General features: G+C 48.5%; 1 protein-coding gene across 3 annotated transcripts; it reads right to left on the bottom strand.

Annotated features, from left to right (window-relative positions):
- Nucleotides 1–616: 616 nt before the first annotated feature.
- POFUT1 (protein O-fucosyltransferase 1) lies at nucleotides 617–15026 on the bottom strand. Of its 3 annotated transcripts, none has more exons than XM_033153869.1 (7): nucleotides 14665–15026; nucleotides 12240–12357; nucleotides 11568–11750; nucleotides 11169–11281; nucleotides 7658–7850; nucleotides 1919–2161; nucleotides 617–1389 (listed from the first exon to the last, which is right to left on the bottom strand). In XM_033153869.1, the coding sequence occupies exons 1-7, from the start codon at nucleotides 15009–15011 to the stop codon at nucleotides 1201–1203; spliced, it is 1386 nt and encodes a 461-aa protein (XP_033009760.1). In that variant the 5' UTR covers nucleotides 15012–15026; the 3' UTR covers nucleotides 617–1200. The 3 variants fall into 3 exon arrangements, with proteins under 3 accessions (XP_033009760.1, XP_033009761.1, XP_033009763.1); XM_033153870.1 differs by having other exon boundaries at nucleotides 1109–1389; nucleotides 12240–12361; nucleotides 14665–14915; XM_033153872.1 differs by lacking the exon at nucleotides 14665–15026 and adding an exon at nucleotides 12763–12858 and having other exon boundaries at nucleotides 1111–1389; nucleotides 12240–12361.
- Between the last annotated feature and the right edge of the window lie 1714 nt (nucleotides 15027–16740).

Genomic DNA, 16740 nt, shown 5'->3' with positions numbered 1-16740 from the left:
TCAGAGCAATTATGCAGAGAAAAGTGCATAAACACTTTAAAACAAACAAAGAAAAAATCAAGATCCACTATCTGTTGGCTCCTCTTTTCAAGCGACTCAAAGTAAATTATCTGAAATTCAAAGAGGACCAAGTGGTTATTCCTTTCAGAGACTTTTAAAAGGTCACAGCTTCTAAACATAAAAAGGATGCTCAAAGAATGAGTGGACACTAAAAAGACTATCTATTCTGATGGCTCCTATAATCAAGAGTTGGAAGGAATCTTGGAAGTCTCCTAGTCCAACCCCCTGCTCAATGCAACAAAATAGTTTCATGATGGTAGCCAGGCTCTGTTTTCAGAACAGAGAGCTCAGAAAGACATGATTGCTGACCCACCACAAGCCATTAAAATGTAATTGATGCACTGAGCTCTCAGCGAAGTTGCAAATGGGACCAATAAAAGGTGCATAATATTTGATTTACAAATTATTATGGTGTTTCAAAAAGGAGATTATTTCTTAACTTCTATTTTATACTGTGTACAGTGCTTAGACTGCCAATTTTGTAAAATACAAAACTGCTCTAAAAGACTCTCATGTAATAGGATTTTTTTAAAAAAGTATTTCTATGCTACCTGGGAATTGCCGCAAACAGAACTGCTGGTCCAAAGGACACCAGTGTTTTTAGGACTAAAACTCATCTGAAAGTCCCATAACGTGTCACAGCTGATAGCAAAATCATTTGCTTATAGTCTGCCCACTCCCAGCAAGGGGGAATGGGAATTAAATCCATTTGGCAGCTCAGAAAACAAAAGCACACAAGGCAAATGTCAGTCAGTTGCAGAACTGAGAATGTATCTGCCTATTCCCAGTTCTTAATGTCAGAACATTTCTTGTCAGTGATTAAGCTGTCTTGAGAATACTGTCCATTAAGGAAGCACCAGACGAGCCATTAATTCCAGAAGAGGTAGCAAGGCAGCGCAGAAAGGGGAAGAGATGAACAGAGTGGATTGGCTGATTTGAACCACAACCGTGGGAGAAGGGAATGTTTCCTGGAAGTAATCCTCTTCTCCTTTCAGGTCACATTCTAGTAATATTCAAGGAATGCCATGTGGGATGAACCTGCAGAATCGAGATATATCCAGTGTTTGCTTTGAGAGAGAGCTTGCATTTATGAGAACTGTATGTAAATAGTGGGTCCAAAGGCATCTCTTCCTCTAGGGGCTACAATTCGTCCTTCGATGTGGGTGGGTGGTCCATGCCAAAAAAGGACGAGGGTCTCCCATGCACATCGCGTTCTCGTTTCACAAAGGCAGTAAAGGAAGAAACACAGTTTCCAATGAAATGGTCAGACTTGCTGAGAATGTACAAATCTACCTGGGGCACTTCAGGCTGAAGGTACACCACTTTTATCTGAAAAGGGGAAAACAAGCAGAGCCCAGTTATTGAAAGTGAACACACACAAGCAGACGTGGCGTTTGCCATAAGCTACTCTCTCTATCTCACTCTACTCACTCTATACCTCCCACCTAAACTTGCTTCATCAAGCTGCACCTTTTTATAGCGCCTTCAGGTTCCCAGAGTCTGTTGAATGCCGTTCTGTCTTACAATCCTTGGTTCAAGAACCACCACAATGTCTTACCTCTGGTTTACCATGTGCAAAGTCACCTGAATGTTCAGCTACCTCTATATCTAATGCAACCGCACCATATATTCTGAGCAAAAGAACCGTGTTGCCAAAAGATCTGTCAAATCACTCAAAGACCCAGTAGAGCCCAAACTTTCTTCTGCCCATCCCTGCTGTAAGCCCCCCCCCCCCCGATTCCTCCGTCTGAGAAGAAAGGCAAGATATGAATGTTTCCAATGGATACACCCAGAGAGAGAAAAGGAGTGAAGTTTGCACCAATAACTACTCATTGCTCCAGCTGCAGCAGGACATTACCTTTTGTTTAAAAAGCTGCTGTATTTCCCTCGTATAAGGTTCAGAGTCACTGGCGATGTACACAGCTTTTGCATCTGTCTTCTTCACCCAGAGTCTTAGTGCTCGTTTTATCTCCTTCAGGCCTGGCAGACACATATCCATGGTAAGGGGTGCAGCAGTGTTCCGATCATAGCCCACACACTGTGGCGAAGCCATTAAATGAGACCCAGCGGTGCCGTCTTTCAACATATTGCATGCATTTTTCTAAGGCGGGGGGAGGAGAAAAACAGGGCATCACACACAGGTAGAAGCGGTAAGAAACAGGGCATCATACAAAGGTAGGAGGACTTCATAGCGATTGGAGAAGGAGAATTCCAAACAGCTAGCCAAAGCAGGCAAAAAAACATTGCTAATGGATGGTTTGCTTCAGTTACATTCCCATCCCCAAACAGTCTAGTTCAACTATGCACGAAGCTGTCAATAACTGCAAGTCACAATATGTACACCCCTTCAGGATCAGAGGCAGCATGCCTCTGAATATCACCAGCTGCTGGGGAAGAAAACAGAGAGAGGGTACCTGATCTCAGCTCCTGCTTGTGGGCTTCCCAAAAGCACCCAGCTGGCAAAGGATGACCCTAGGTAGGCAACAGGATGCTGAGCTAGGTAGTATTTTGTTCTGAACCAGCATATGTTCTTAACGGTCACACCTCTTGAAGTGTTTTTGATTGTTGGAAACGCTTCAAACCAACTTCTGCACTTCTTGGAGCCCGGCACGTTTCCTCTGCGCGTACCTTACTGAAGCGCCTTTCCTTGCTGCCGTCTCCTGTGCTATCAGCAGAGTTATCTTCTTATCTTCTCTCACGCAGCGGGGTTGTGCATGCCAGCATATTACAGACAACAGAGTCCGGCTTCTTTCTAATCTAGAAGCTTTATTTTACAAGGCATAAATCATTACATTCCGGGAGAGTCGCAAGCCATGTTGGTGGCTTCTCCCTTCTCCCTTCTCCGGACAACAGAAACAGAAAGTATCACATCACAAAGCACAACAGCACACAGAGCATCCGGTGACGCTCTTCCTCCTGTGGGTGGGACAATCTGGTTGAGCTTGTTAACTCTAAAAGCTCCAAACCTCTACACCCCCTCTTGTCCCGCACACAGGGGCGTCGTAAGCTTGCAGCTTACCTCACACAAACCCTCACAGAACTCCCCATGACGTTGGAAGCTCAGGGGCTTCGTGAACCCAACCCTCTGGTTCACCTGACCAGGACAGTACTTCAGCTTCTCCAAGCCGGTCTGAACGCACACGTCTCGAAAGAGAACGTCTAGGTGTTTGGGTCTGGCCTTGACTTGTCCAGACTCTGCCGCCAACAAACAGAGTTGGTTGTCCTCCCAAACCATCACGGGCAGGCAACTCTGAACTCAGATCTCTTGGACCAAACACCTGTAGAACTCCAGTTCCCTGCAAAGCACTGACAATGCACTGTACCTGGCTTCTGCACGAGAACGAGCAATGAGGCTCTGGCACCGGGACTTCAGCCCGCCTAGAGCTCCTCCACACTGTACAACCATTTCAGACACAGATTTCCTGTCCTCGGAATTCGCCCAACCGCCGTCGCACCAGCGCGTGAGCTGGGGCTCACCGGTAGCTGACAACTCCGGGCAAAACTCCTTAATCTCCTGCAAACTCTGGAGCACTCTCACCATGCCATTCCAGGCATGCACGCTGGGATTTGCAGCCTCCTTGCTGAACAGATCCACAGCAACTGCTATGTCAGTTTTGCTCAACCATGGAGGAAACAACATCCTCCCAGGAGCTGACCTAAACACCTCGGGGCTCTCGAACTCAGAGCGTTCCCCGGTCTGACTGTCCTCACCTAGACACGTCTCCATGGGTGTTCTGACACTAGCACATTCAGACACTCTGAACTTCTTCAACGACTGCACTACCTTGCCAGTCTGATTGAGCAAGACACTACCGTCTTCGGCTCTGTCTACCTGCACACCTAGGTAGCCACCAACAGGGCTTAGGTTCCTGAGCTGGAAAGACTGACCAAGCTCCTCTGCGAACCGTTGCACCTGTCCCCTGGTCTCCACCAGGTAAAGCATGTCCGCACCGGACTGCAGAACTAGCTCCTGCTCTGGACTTACTCCTGCCAGAAACAGGCAGCTATCAGCACAACTCTGGCTGACACCTAGCTTTCTCAAAGCTTCTTGCACGCCTGAAGACCAATCTCTGGCTGACTCCTTCAAGCCAGTGATTGCCTCGTGCAAACTCCACACCTGATTTGGCCCGTTGTCCTCGAACCCTGGCGGAGGTACCTCGTACCTCTCCTCATCCAGGTCGGAATCCAAACAGGCATCCAAACCAAAGTGGCTTGCCTCAAAGCTGCTTTGAGTTGCGACCGCTAACAGCATGCGCGTGGTTTCGCTTCTGAGAGAGGGCGCGTCCAGTAGCTCGTAACAATGGACCTCCTCCTCCTGAGTGAAACCTCTGGCTACTGACCTAGCCTTGCACTGCAACTCGCCAGTTGCTGCCGTCTTGAGTCTGCACACCCAACGACCTTCTGACAGCGTCGTGGTTGTGCACACACCCAAAGACCTCATTGAGCTTACCTGCTCTACCATGGCATCCTGCCATTTCTGGGCCTCACCTTGAGATACCCATTGAACCTCCACGAGGCTCTCCGGTTCACACTGAACCAAACAAGCACTCACGCTAGTGGCCATGAACCTCTCGGGCAGAATCCCTTCAGTGGATCGTGCAAACTGCTGTGATACCACGTCAGGTTCTCCCTCTGCTCCAGTTGCACTGGACTCCACCTGCACGTCCTTGACGTCAGGCATCTCACCTACAGACTTGCTGCGCCTGTGCATCCTAACTGAACCACCCAAGGATGACGTTGGCGCGCCTTTGGGCTCCTGCTTCACTGCCAAAGAACCCCGCTCTTGCTCCGGGACGAGACCTGCGCCAGGCTCTCCTGGAGAAGAGTTGCCACACAAAGAGTCGCCAAGCGTGGCCTGCCTCCTAGTCCGTGACATAGGAGTTGCGGGTGCACTCCCAGACTGCTGCCTTGGAGTTGCCCCTAGCTGCGCTGCACCCTGGTGATGGCCGGGAACTCGGCCCGAGACACCAGCAGGTGCCAAAACCACAGCAATACCCCCTCTTGGGGCTGATCCACCTGGACCACCACCGCCAGCAGGTGGCGCATCCTGTCCAGCACTGACAGGACCATCCAAAACATCAGGGCTTCTAGGGATGTGTTCCAATCCATTCTGCTCAAAGAATTCAGCACTCCTGCTGACTAGAACCTGGGTCTGGTCACTATCTGGGTTAACTAACCTCCAGCTACGCAAGCTGGGTTCGTACCCACAGAAAGACACTTTCAGAACCTTGGTACCACCCAGTTCCACCCGGAACCCTTGTGGAAGCTCTGCATCCAAGAACATGTCTTCAGTGGCAGCATGCAGCATCCTTTGCTGCCTCTCTGCAAGACCATATACCTGTGAAGAAAGCAGGTTAGTCACACTGTGCTTACTCCCCCTCTCACTGAGGACCTGGGAACAGCCTACTCCAGTAGAAACCTGCTGTTCCACTGCAACCAGTGGTGCTGCCTCAGTTGCCTCCTTGAGCAACGCAGACCACATGTGGTGAGAGAAAACATCAGCCAAACACTCAGAACAACACGCTCCCCCCAGGTTAGCTTCTGGCATCCCTTCAGAAACAGCCACATGAACCAGGGAAAAGGGACGCGTGGTTTCCCTTTCAGACGTGGGGTAGCAGGATGTCGACTCCTCGACCTTGCAAACCCTGCAATCAAGAAAGCAGTTACATGCCCTTAACTTGCACCCTTCAGAGAACTCAGGCTGCTTCAGCACACTGTCCCAGTGGCGACTTGCCAGCCTTTGGTACCACTGACACAAACATAAGTGGTGCACGGGCACACTGGTGCGCTGAGCAAGCATTCCAGCAGCGCTACCACATTCCGCTGTTCTTGCTTGAGGCCCCTTGACAGCAAACAGCCCGTCCTGGCTGCATTCCATGTGTAGAAGCATCTTCTGGCCCCTGCAATCAGAACAGGTGATAATCACAAAACAAACAGCACAAACATTGGACAGAAGGTTTGATATAAACAAATACACAGCCACATCAGCAACCAAAGAAAACGCCAGTTCTGTCCCTTGGATCTGTCCCTTGACTGTTAGCAAAAAGTCAAGCCTTTTCTTGCCTCCAACAGTCACAAACTGCCTCTCGACTGCAGCAGCCAGTACGTTGAACTGCTCTGTAGAAGGAGACTCGCAGTTCCTCACAAGTCCACCAGGAGGAACGAAAACGACGACGGCAACCATCACACGCAGCCCACCAGGGTTGGCCTCTCTCAGCGTTGCCTCGGTGACTGCATCACAACAGTAGGGCTTATCTTCTTCCGCCTGGGCTGTGGTAGAGCTATTGCGATTCTCATGGCCAGTACCACACGCCATGTCCTTGGCCTTATCTTCAGCCATGCACGTCAACAAAAGACCAGGTGCAGGCTACGTGCCAAAATACAGCTCCACAATCAATGCCTTTACGCTGGCTTCAGACTTGGAAACAGCCCCTCCCTTTCTGGGAGCAAAGCCCACGGCGATCTGGCCCCCCTCCTGCTTTCCATGGCACTGTTGCTTCTCAACAGCCATAAGCCGAGCTGGGGGCGAGCTTTCCAAAGCCACTTCAGCCAGTCCCTCAGCCCCGTGAAACTGGGCTAGGGTCTTCTTCCAGGCTTCACAAGCACTGGCCAGACCTTCCTCCTCACAGGCGTTGGCCAAAACATCAACGCTCTCAGGGAACAGCCCTCTGCATTGAAGCTGTGAGGCTGGAGGTGCTTGCAAACAAAAGCTTCCCTCCTCCTTGCTGGGAATGCTATGGCTCCCTCCATCTTGCCCAGGGGTAGCGTACTTACGAATCTGTAGCTTCTCACCCGGCTCCACAGATGGGGGTTTCACCAGAGAGGTACAACTGCTTTTGCAGCCCTCGATCTGGGCTTCCCTGCTGCCTTCCAACCTCTGGCAGCAGGTTTTAGGCTCCTCAGCCATTCAGCAGACTGCTGAATGCTCCTGCTGGCAAAGCAAACTTCCCTGGATGCTCCATCACAGTCCAAACACAGGGAGGCACTTCTCAGCTTGGCACACACGTTCTGGATCCTTGGAACTGCTCCAGAATCAATCCAGAATCGGGAAAAGCTTGGATCCATAACCTGAAGTGTTTTTGATTGTTGGAAACGCTTCAAACCAACTTCTGCACTTCTTGGAGCCCGGCACGTTTCCTCTGCGCGTACCTTACTGAAGCGCCTTTCCTTGCTGCCGTCTCCTGTGCTATCAGCAGAGTTATCTTCTTATCTTCTCTCACGCAGCGGGGTTGTGCATGCCAGCATATTACAGACAACAGAGTCCGGCTTCTTTCTAATCTAGAAGCTTTATTTTACAAGGCATAAATCATTACATTCCGGGAGAGTCGCAAGCCATGTTGGTGGCTTCTCCCTTCTCCCTTCTCCGGACAACAGAAACAGAAAGTATCACATCACAAAGCACAACAGCACACAGAGCATCCGGTGACGCTCTTCCTCCTGTGGGTGGGACAATCTGGTTGAGCTTGTTAACTCTAAAAGCTCCAAACCTCTACACCTCTCCCTATTTTATTCATATGGAGCTAGAAGCTGCCAGCCAGACTCTATTACAACCCTGCCCGCATTACAGCCCCCGAGGAAGTATATGTAAGAAGCATACCCAGTCTGAACCGACACGCAAATGGATTCCCACGTAGGGTCTGACCAGGAATGAATTAATATAGGACTCGCCTTTGTTCACCATCTCATCAGACCATACCATGTACTGATGCAGGGACCGGTACTCTTCCAGAACTGGAAACTGGGCTGGTGCCCCCGGAAGAGCAACAACAGGATGTTCAGAGGAGGGAAACCTAGTAAAAGACGCAGTAAAAGATCAACAGGAGCTACAACTTGCCATGTTTGCTCGCACCGGTGCTGCTCAGTTTTTACTGTTAGGATCTTTTACTGCTAATGCTTTTTTTATTAAAAAATTTTAACACACCTACAACAAAGGGATGAATTACTAACAAGATATGCTAACCCGAATAAAGTTAATCTGTATTTTGCATTTCTGTTGTCATGCTCTTCAGCTCATAAGAACTTCCTAATTCCCCAGACGCTTTGCATCACCTCCCAAATATTCGCATACTGGAGCTGGGGGGGGGTAAGTTGCAAAATGCACCTCCCTGTATTTTAAACTACGGCAGCAATCTCTGAAAAATCAACAGACTAAGCAAGCAGACTTTAGTTATGCATGAATGCATCTGCCTAATACTGTCACAGACCTTTGTCCCACGCATGCCAACTGGCAGCAGTGTCTTACGGTCTCAGAGCTGGAGATGTCTTTCCTAGTTGTGCTGCCCACGATCCTTGAACTTCTTACAAAACATATACCACCCAAAGACAGTTATGCGACTCTTCTTCCTTATGAAAGCTCTGTGCAATGATAGCAAATTGCAGGTGCAGGGTGGATTTGATTTAAATCACTAGTCAGTAAGGCTCAGGGTGGATTTAAATAAAAAAAAATCCGATTTAAATAAAAAAAATCCACCCTGAGCCTTACCGACTAGTGATTTAAATCAAATCCACCCTGGGAGTGAGACAGGGCTGTATTTTGGCCCCCACATTGTTTAGCTTTTTCTTAAATGATTTAGAGGAAAGTCTAATGGACCCAGATGGTCATCTCCCAAAAAATAGGAACCAAAAAGACCCCCGTTTTGCTATATGCGGATGATGCGGGCATCCTCTCTTGCTCCAAACCGGGCTTGAAATACCAACTATGGAGGTTCTCAGATTACTGTTCTGTAAACAGGTTATCCATCAGCTATGAGAAATCAAAAACTGTGGTCTTTGCTAAAAGATATTCCCCTTGTAAATAGGTACCAGAAGGCCATAATCTGGAGCAGACTAAATGCTTCTGGTACCTAGGGCTGTTGTTTCACCACAAAAAGTCCTGGAATTGCCACTGGCAGACTATCTGTCAGAAGGCGGAAATGAGCAAACTTGCTATACTCCATCTCTTTTTCACAGCCCCTACTTCAGGTCCCAAACTGTGTCCCTGACTCAATTCTATTGTTGGAAACAGGTGAATGTCCATTCTCCACCAAAGTGTGGTGGGCTGCCTTGAAATACTGGCTAAAGAGTATTTGGCTTGAGGAAGGGATTACTTTTACATCTAACCAATGAGGAGTCTATCAGCTCATAGTCAAAAACTATGGCCCGAAAAGCCTCCTCGATTGGCCTTTCGCCATCCTTCTTACATCATCTGGGCTACGATATTGCCCTTAAATCCCTGAAGCAGAGGTTATGGGATATTTCATACAGCGATCTTTGCTCTAGAACTTATGTAGCCTGTGGACCATTTGCATCTGGAATCCACTATGACTGTGCTTTTCAGTTACCATTGTATTTCATGAATCTGTCTGTACCTATTGCCGATTATTCACCAAAGCCAGACTAAATGTATTTCCACCAGAAGTACTAAATGGCAGACTGTCTGGTATACTCTATCAGAATAGACTCTGCTTATGCTCTCAGAGTGTCGACTCCAGGAAGCATAACCTACTACACTGTGAGCAGTTCAAACAAGTCAGGGGTCAATTAACTGAACCCCTACTGGTAAACGTAACTGGAAAATTTGAAACCTTCTACCTTAAGTACCTCCTTGGAGATATATCAGATGATGCTACCCTGGCCGTGGCTAAATTCCTCTTGGAAGTAATAAAAAATAGAAACCTACATGCTCTGGATAAAATACAGTGACCGCCTTGGAACCCTGTTTTATCTTGCTTTTGAAAATGCTTTTGTGGGTCTTTGGACCGAAATAAAGAATGAAAGTAAAGACTGTTAAGAAGCAGCATAGAACTACCACCAAAAACAAACAAACTAGCTAGAGTTGCCAGGGATTGAAATCTGAGACCTATGAGCTATGATTACTTGTGTGGACTTAAGGGTGAATTTCTATTGTAGTGAATAAGAATAAAGAGATTACATCAAAGATGGCAGATATTGGCCATCCAAAACCTGGTTTCCAGCAGCTAACGCAGACTGGTGCTTTTATTCATTACAGGCACCTAAAGCAAGGTTTTGATAATACATACTTATTTAGATTTGACTATTATCTAACATCTAGGCAGAAAGAAGAAGAAGAGTTTGGATTTGATATCCCGCTTTATCACTACCCTAGGGAGTCTCCAAGCGGCTCACATTCTCCTTTCCCTTCCTCCCCCACAACAAACATTCTGTGAGGTGAGTGGGGCTGAGAGACTTCAAAGAAGTGTGACTAGCCCAAGGTCACCCAGCAGCTGCATGTGGAGGAGCGGAGACGCGAATTCGGTTCACCAGATTACGAGTCTACCACTCTTAACAACTACACCACACTGGCAGATAATTAATTACCTACAACTTGTTTTTTAAAAAAAACTGATGGAAAACCCTAGTTTTAAAGCCACTGTTTCTTCTCCCATCCTCAATGGAAAATGTAATGTTATTATCAAGGCATTTTTATCTGCTCAGTTTTTGTCTGTTGTTATATTTTGTCTGTTTTTGTGCTTTTCTTGTTGTTAAATCACCTTGGTTGCCATTTGTGCAGAAAGGCAGGATACTTGTCCTTTTCTTACGGTCTGCAAACAACACCTTGGAGATCCTGGGCCTCAGGGAGATTAGGCTGGTCTCGGCCCCAGCCTGGTGGAACACTCTGCCACAAGAGATCAGGGCCCTGTGGATTCGACATCTTTCCGCAGGGTCTGCAAGATGGAGTTGTTCCGCCAGGCCTTTGGTCAGGGCTCAGGCTGAATCCCCTTCTCTTTTTGTATAAGAACTAGTATGAAAGAGGCCTCCCAGCATTCTCACAGGCCCATATAAGAACGTGTAAACAGTTGGGCCTGATGAGCATTTACTGTTCCCAACGCTAATCCTGCGGAAAGCCATCTAATTAAATTTTAATTTGATCCTGACTTGTTTTTTAGGAGGCAATTTAATTATTGTTTGATTTTATACCAATGTTATATGTTTGATGTTAGCTGCCCTGAGCCCGGTTTCGGCCGGGGAGGGCGGGATACAAATAAAAGTTCATTATTAATTATTAATATTTCCAAGAACCCTTTACAATCCAGAGCAGCCATGGAGGAATGTGCCCAGTCCCTAACCATGCCCTTCGCCCAATGGCACCCCCAAGTGACACTTGCTACCTTCGAATCCAGTGGTCCTTGTAAGAGGCACTGAAGGAGAGGCCTCCAAACAGCTCCGACCTATCGAAATCCACAGCAAACTGATCCCAAAAGGGGCCAAAGGGGTTTCCATCCTGCAAAAGCAAAGGCAGCTGCTCGTTCACTGCGGCAGACGAAAGGTGAGGCAGGCCAGAGGAACAGGCAACTTTGCAGTTGCTACGGGAGCCGCAAGCTCCTAGCTGACACAACCCATATGCCATAGTCCCGCCCCCACTGAAAGTATAGAGAGGATGAAAGGAAGTTAAATACAAAAGCACTGAAATGATCCACAGAACATTATCTAGAAGAATAGGAGCAGCAGAGCTTTTACTACAGCCCAGGGTTACAGAAGGCACCTTCATGGATGAGAAGGACTTTTACCTTCATGGGGCAAGTCCTTTTGTCAGCACTCCTCTGAGCTGCTGCTTCAAAGCAGTATGCCACTCGTTTCCCAGGAGGCCAGTGGATGGGTGCCAACTTTTCCATAAATTCCTCCAAAGTGATGACCCGGTGGTACTCCAGGAGAGGCGCCAGCTTGAAGTATTCTTTGTAGGGAACGTGCTGCTGCAATGCAAAGAAAACAGTTTAGGAGCCTGTCCACACACATAATTGTTCCAGCAATAGTGAATCCACAACCATCTGGAGGAAAAGCGAGCAGCGTAACTTAAAGGGCTGAAGGATTTCCAAAGCATAGTCTACCCTGGTCTGTCAGATGTGCAGGTTTGATGTACTATTGGCTCCTTCACTATGCATGAAACTCCGGCTTGAAGCAGAGGCCAGGAGAGCTTTCAAGACCTGTAGTTGGCTATTTAAAGACTAGAGGGGGACCAGAACTTAATGGTTTAAAAAATATATATCTATCTATCTATCTATCTATCTATATAGCTTGTACAAGGTATACAAAATGTAGGTAGCACCCAACACTAGCAGAATTAACTCATCTGTTCCAAGGACCTATTCACTGAGCCTGCTTATGTGTGACTTTGGGGAAATACTTAGCATTCCAATAGCACAGAACCCAAACATACTTCAGAAGTTCTCAGAACTACTCACATTTGTGTAAGGAGGCCTGTGATACCGGTACTCAATCCAGGGGGGCACAGCTAAGGTCCGATTCACCATTTTAGCAAACGCCAAAGAACCCAGAAAATGGTCTGCTTGGTTCCCAAATCTCCCTTGAAATAGAACATAAAGACCTGTTTCTTAGTCACCAGGCTGGGGCAGAGCAACAAACGTAGAGAAACTTCATACTGAAGAACTACATTGCTGCCAAACTCAAAATGCTGCAGATCTTCCTTCATTATGTTGAATTATTCACAAAGCTTAAGCATAAGGCAAGTCACGTAAATGCTAGGACTCTGGAACTATTCCCAACCCACAGAAGCTTGCAGAAGTCCGCCCCCCCCCATAAGAACATTTACCCAGGCTGTGGGATGAAAGAGCAACTTTTTAAAAAAGCCCTAGTAATCAATGGCAACCAATAATTACTTCCAAATAACAAGAAAGGAAAGTTTAAGAAATTTATTGCGCAAAGGACTAACAGAAGAAAGTACACTTGGATAGCAAGACTTCTGACCTCTGTGGATTTATTTGGAAAGCTGTCAGAAAGCGGTATCAAGGAAGGTGACAATGAGACATCTGATAACCTGGAGGCAAATTATACCCATAGTGAATAATCAAGTGGCTATTTATAAGGCTGAAATAAAAATCACAGTTGCTGTCACCTTAATTGAAAGCTTGCCCAGGGAGCTTATAATACAGTGGTGCCCTGCTAGACGAATGCCTCGCTAGACGAAAAACTCGCTAGACGAAGGCATTCGTCTAGCGGAAGGCTGCCCCGCAAGACGAATTTGTCAATGGGGCGGCCTCGCAAGACGAATTTTTTTTTTCGTCTAGCGAAACCGCTATTTGCATTGGTGCTTCACTAGACGAAAAAATCGCTAGACGAAAATACTCGCAGAACGAATTATTTTCGTCTAGCAAGGCACCACTGTAGTTTAGCAGTCTTTAAATCACACACACACACACTTAACTTTAAGTCCATTGTATTATTTTCTTGACTTTTAACATTTATCTTCTAATTGGTGCACTCCACTGCAGAGAAGAGGAACTGTAACATAGGAGTCCAACACACCGCAGGTTGATCAAGAACCACAAGCAGGTCACTCCCTAAGCTATAATGCAATAGTAGCATGCAGCAACCTAACAATAACCTACAGGGCAGCAGTCCCACCAGGAACATGCTGGTGAAGCAGCACCCAGCAGGATGGAACCCTCCGCTCATCAAATGATGAGCAGAAGGTTCAAGCCTGCTGGCAGAACAGGTCTGCTTTGCCCTGTGGAAAACACACTAGCGAAGCAGCACCCAGCAGGACTGAGCTTGTCCCTCTGACCCATCATCTGACAGACAGAGGGAAACAGCCTTGTGGAAGGCCACAACTCGACTGCAGAGCACCTGTTTTGCATGCACAAGGTCCCAGGTTCGATCCCCAATATTATCATTAATATGAATTAATTTTAGATGCCACCATCCAAGGAACACAGGGCAGTTTACAGTATTAAAAACACAAAAATACATAATATAATAAACGAAACAATAACAGCCTTCCACACATACAATTTAAAAGGCTTATAGAGGCCTGGGAAGGACTCTTGGTTTGCAACTCAAGGAAGCTGCTGCCAGTTAGCACAAGCAACACTGAGCTAGATGGACCGCGACCCACCTTGAGGGCATGGCAGCATCCCAAGTTACAAAAAAAGCACAGCAGAAGAAATGACATGTTGGTTATTGTTTGTTTGTTTGTTTTTACACAAAGGTAAAAGGAACAGAGCAGAAAAAAAGATGTGAAGCTGCAGCCTCCAGGCATGACTGGACTTCATTGGCAATTATTTCTATTGATTTTCTGAATTACAGTATTACAAATCATTGTCAAATCAATTCAATTTAATAGAGTTTTCCAAAACAGATTTCCCACTCTCGACATGAGATATGTCCAAGATGTGCCCCTATCGTTGTGCTTTGTTCTCAGTTAAACTCTAGTTAACATCCTCCTGCATTTGTCAAAATGAATATCCATCAGCTGCCCCTTTACATTCCCGCATGCAGCAAAACAAACAAACAAACAAACAAACAAACAAACAAACAAACCCCAAGTGAATTTCAGTGACAGCAAGTGTGGTTATTACTCCATCTCCACTTTAAACGCTTGCTTGATTTTGAGCAAGTTCTGAAACAACAGGTACGGCTGGACTTCCACTCCCAGCAGCCAGCGCGGTCCGCGGTGAGGGATGACGGGAGTTGTAGTCCAACGGCACCGGGAAGACCCCCTCAGGCTTCTCAAAGCCCTCGGCCTACAGAGCCACTGCCTCCCAGAGGAAGGAGAAAAGAGGTGGGGAGGGGGAGAGGGGACGGTGATGACCCGAGTGGAGCCCTGGAGCTGGGGAGGGGAGGAAGGGAGGCGCCCCCCCGCCGCCTCACCCATGCAGGGGCAGTAGAGTAAGTATCCAGACGGGTCCCAGGCGCCGCCGCCTTCGCCTCCGCTGCCCAGGTGGAACAGGACGAGCAGCACTTGCAGGCCCGCGACGCCGACCGGATCCTTCCCGGGAACAGCCATGCCTCCCTCCGTCTCTTCCTCCGGCTTGGAAGAAGCGGCTTCGGCTCGTAGAGTATAGCGGGAGAGAAGTTGCCTCGCTAGGCCGGGCTAGGCCGCGCCCGTCTCCATGGCGACCGGCCCCTTTTCCCGGCACGCCCCGCGGCGGCGGCGCTCGTGAGGGCAGAGCGGCCGGGCCTAGGCGGCTTCCGTTCTGGGCCGGATGTGGCGCCATGGAGGCCTTGAGGGGCGCGAGCGAGCCCGCGAGAGGAAAATAAAGGCGAACGAACCGCCGCCGCCGCCTCAGTCTCCTAAGCCGCCTCCGCCGCCTTCCCCTCTCGGAGCGGTTCTTCTTCCCCGCAGCTTCCGGCCATGGGGCCTCCGCCGCCCGCTCAGTTACCACAACAAGAGCTGGGCCCACCTTCGACGTCGTCTTCTTCCTCGCCTTTTCCTCCGGCCGGAACGAGCCAGCGGAGGGGAGCGACTCGCGGGGTGGGGGTGAGCGAGCGAGCGGCCTTGAGGGGTTGTGTATTAGTGGGGGGGGGGCGGTTTCTCGAAAGTACGCATGCGCGGGGGGGGGGCTTAATGGAGTTCGGGGCGCCAGCATAAACACCCCCCGCTCCAATGTTAGGGCTATGTGGGACAACCCCCCTCCCCTCAGATAGGTAAGGGCGGCCATAATATTCCAGTAGCGCCGTGCGCGCGTGTTTGCAGAGCAGCAACAACAACAAAGGTCAGTTCCCTGCCCCGAGGAGTTTCCAGGCTTGAGGTGGGAAACGGGCGGCCAGGAAGAGCAGGTGCAGCTCTGCTTCGTTGCAGGTGGAAGCGGGGACCGGACTGGAGGAAGGAGCTTTGAGGCTGAAGAAGGGCAGGGGGGGGGTCCCATAGCTAGGAAGGCACCAGCCTCTGTGCCTTTTGGTGTCGCTGCGGGTACTTGGCATGCAGGAGGCTCCAGGGTCAACCTCTGGCGTGAAAAGGATCCGGTGGGAGGTGTTGGGAAAGACCTTTTCTCTCTCTCTCTTTATGCACCTAAGCTGGTGATGCCAATCAGAGCACACCATTTTGGCTTGGAATGAGGCTGACTCCCATATTCTGTTGCCAAGAGAGAAAATACACAGAGAACTCCATAGTTTCTCTCCCCTTAAAATAAACCTGAAAAACTTGGAGCTTCCTGTAGTAGAGGAGTGTATGGGATTTTAGTGATATGAACTCCGCTTGCCCTGTTCTCCCCTTCCCCCCTTCAATCCTCACTTCTTCCGTAAAACTGGGTTAAGCACTTTCTGCAGGGTTCCCTGAGTCTTGGATGCAGTAGAAGCAATGTGCTTCAGCCACACAAACAGCATTTTAGCCGCTCAGGTCTTACTTGAGCCCTTGGCTATGTGCAGAACTGCATGCTCACTGTCCAGAGTGCTGATGGGCAGTTCCTTTTCTGCCTGGAGAGGAAAGGGCATGAGAGAAGAAAAGTGCTGGAGCTCTGGCTTTGTGCCCACCTCCCCTGAGAAGGTCACATGGCCGTGTCCTGATTTGACCTACTTGGATGGAAACACTTGGCCCCAGCAGAATGGCAGGCTGCCCTGTTGGCTTGCCAAATTCCCAGGCAGATGTGAAAGCACAACAATCACATTAAAAATAAATCTTGGCATCCCTCTGGCAGGTGACGTGAGTAAGGAACGTCACTTGAACAAGAACCAACAGTAAGCTTTATGAATTAAGTGAAATGGCAGGGATGAGGCTATAGTCAGAAGGTTGGGGCCTCTAAGCTGTTTCGTTTCAGTGGCCCTCCTTTTGAAGCTGGTTGAGGGGCGTAATTTTAGTATGAGAAAGCAGCCGAGAGGTGCCAGGGCATGTACAATGAAGAACTCTGAGTCTGACACAGCCATCTTCTGATAATTATGTGATGTTTACATAGGACCATCACTGTTGTGGTGCTTTACAGAGTACGATAGCCCAATCTTTCCCAAAAG

This window comes from Lacerta agilis, chromosome 6 (assembly GCF_009819535.1).
Source record: "Lacerta agilis isolate rLacAgi1 chromosome 6, rLacAgi1.pri, whole genome shotgun sequence".
In the NCBI taxonomy this organism is placed as follows: Eukaryota; Metazoa; Chordata; class Lepidosauria; order Squamata; family Lacertidae; genus Lacerta; species Lacerta agilis.
Note: the sequence above shows the minus strand (reverse complement) of the source record. Positions and strands in the feature narration are given on the sequence as shown.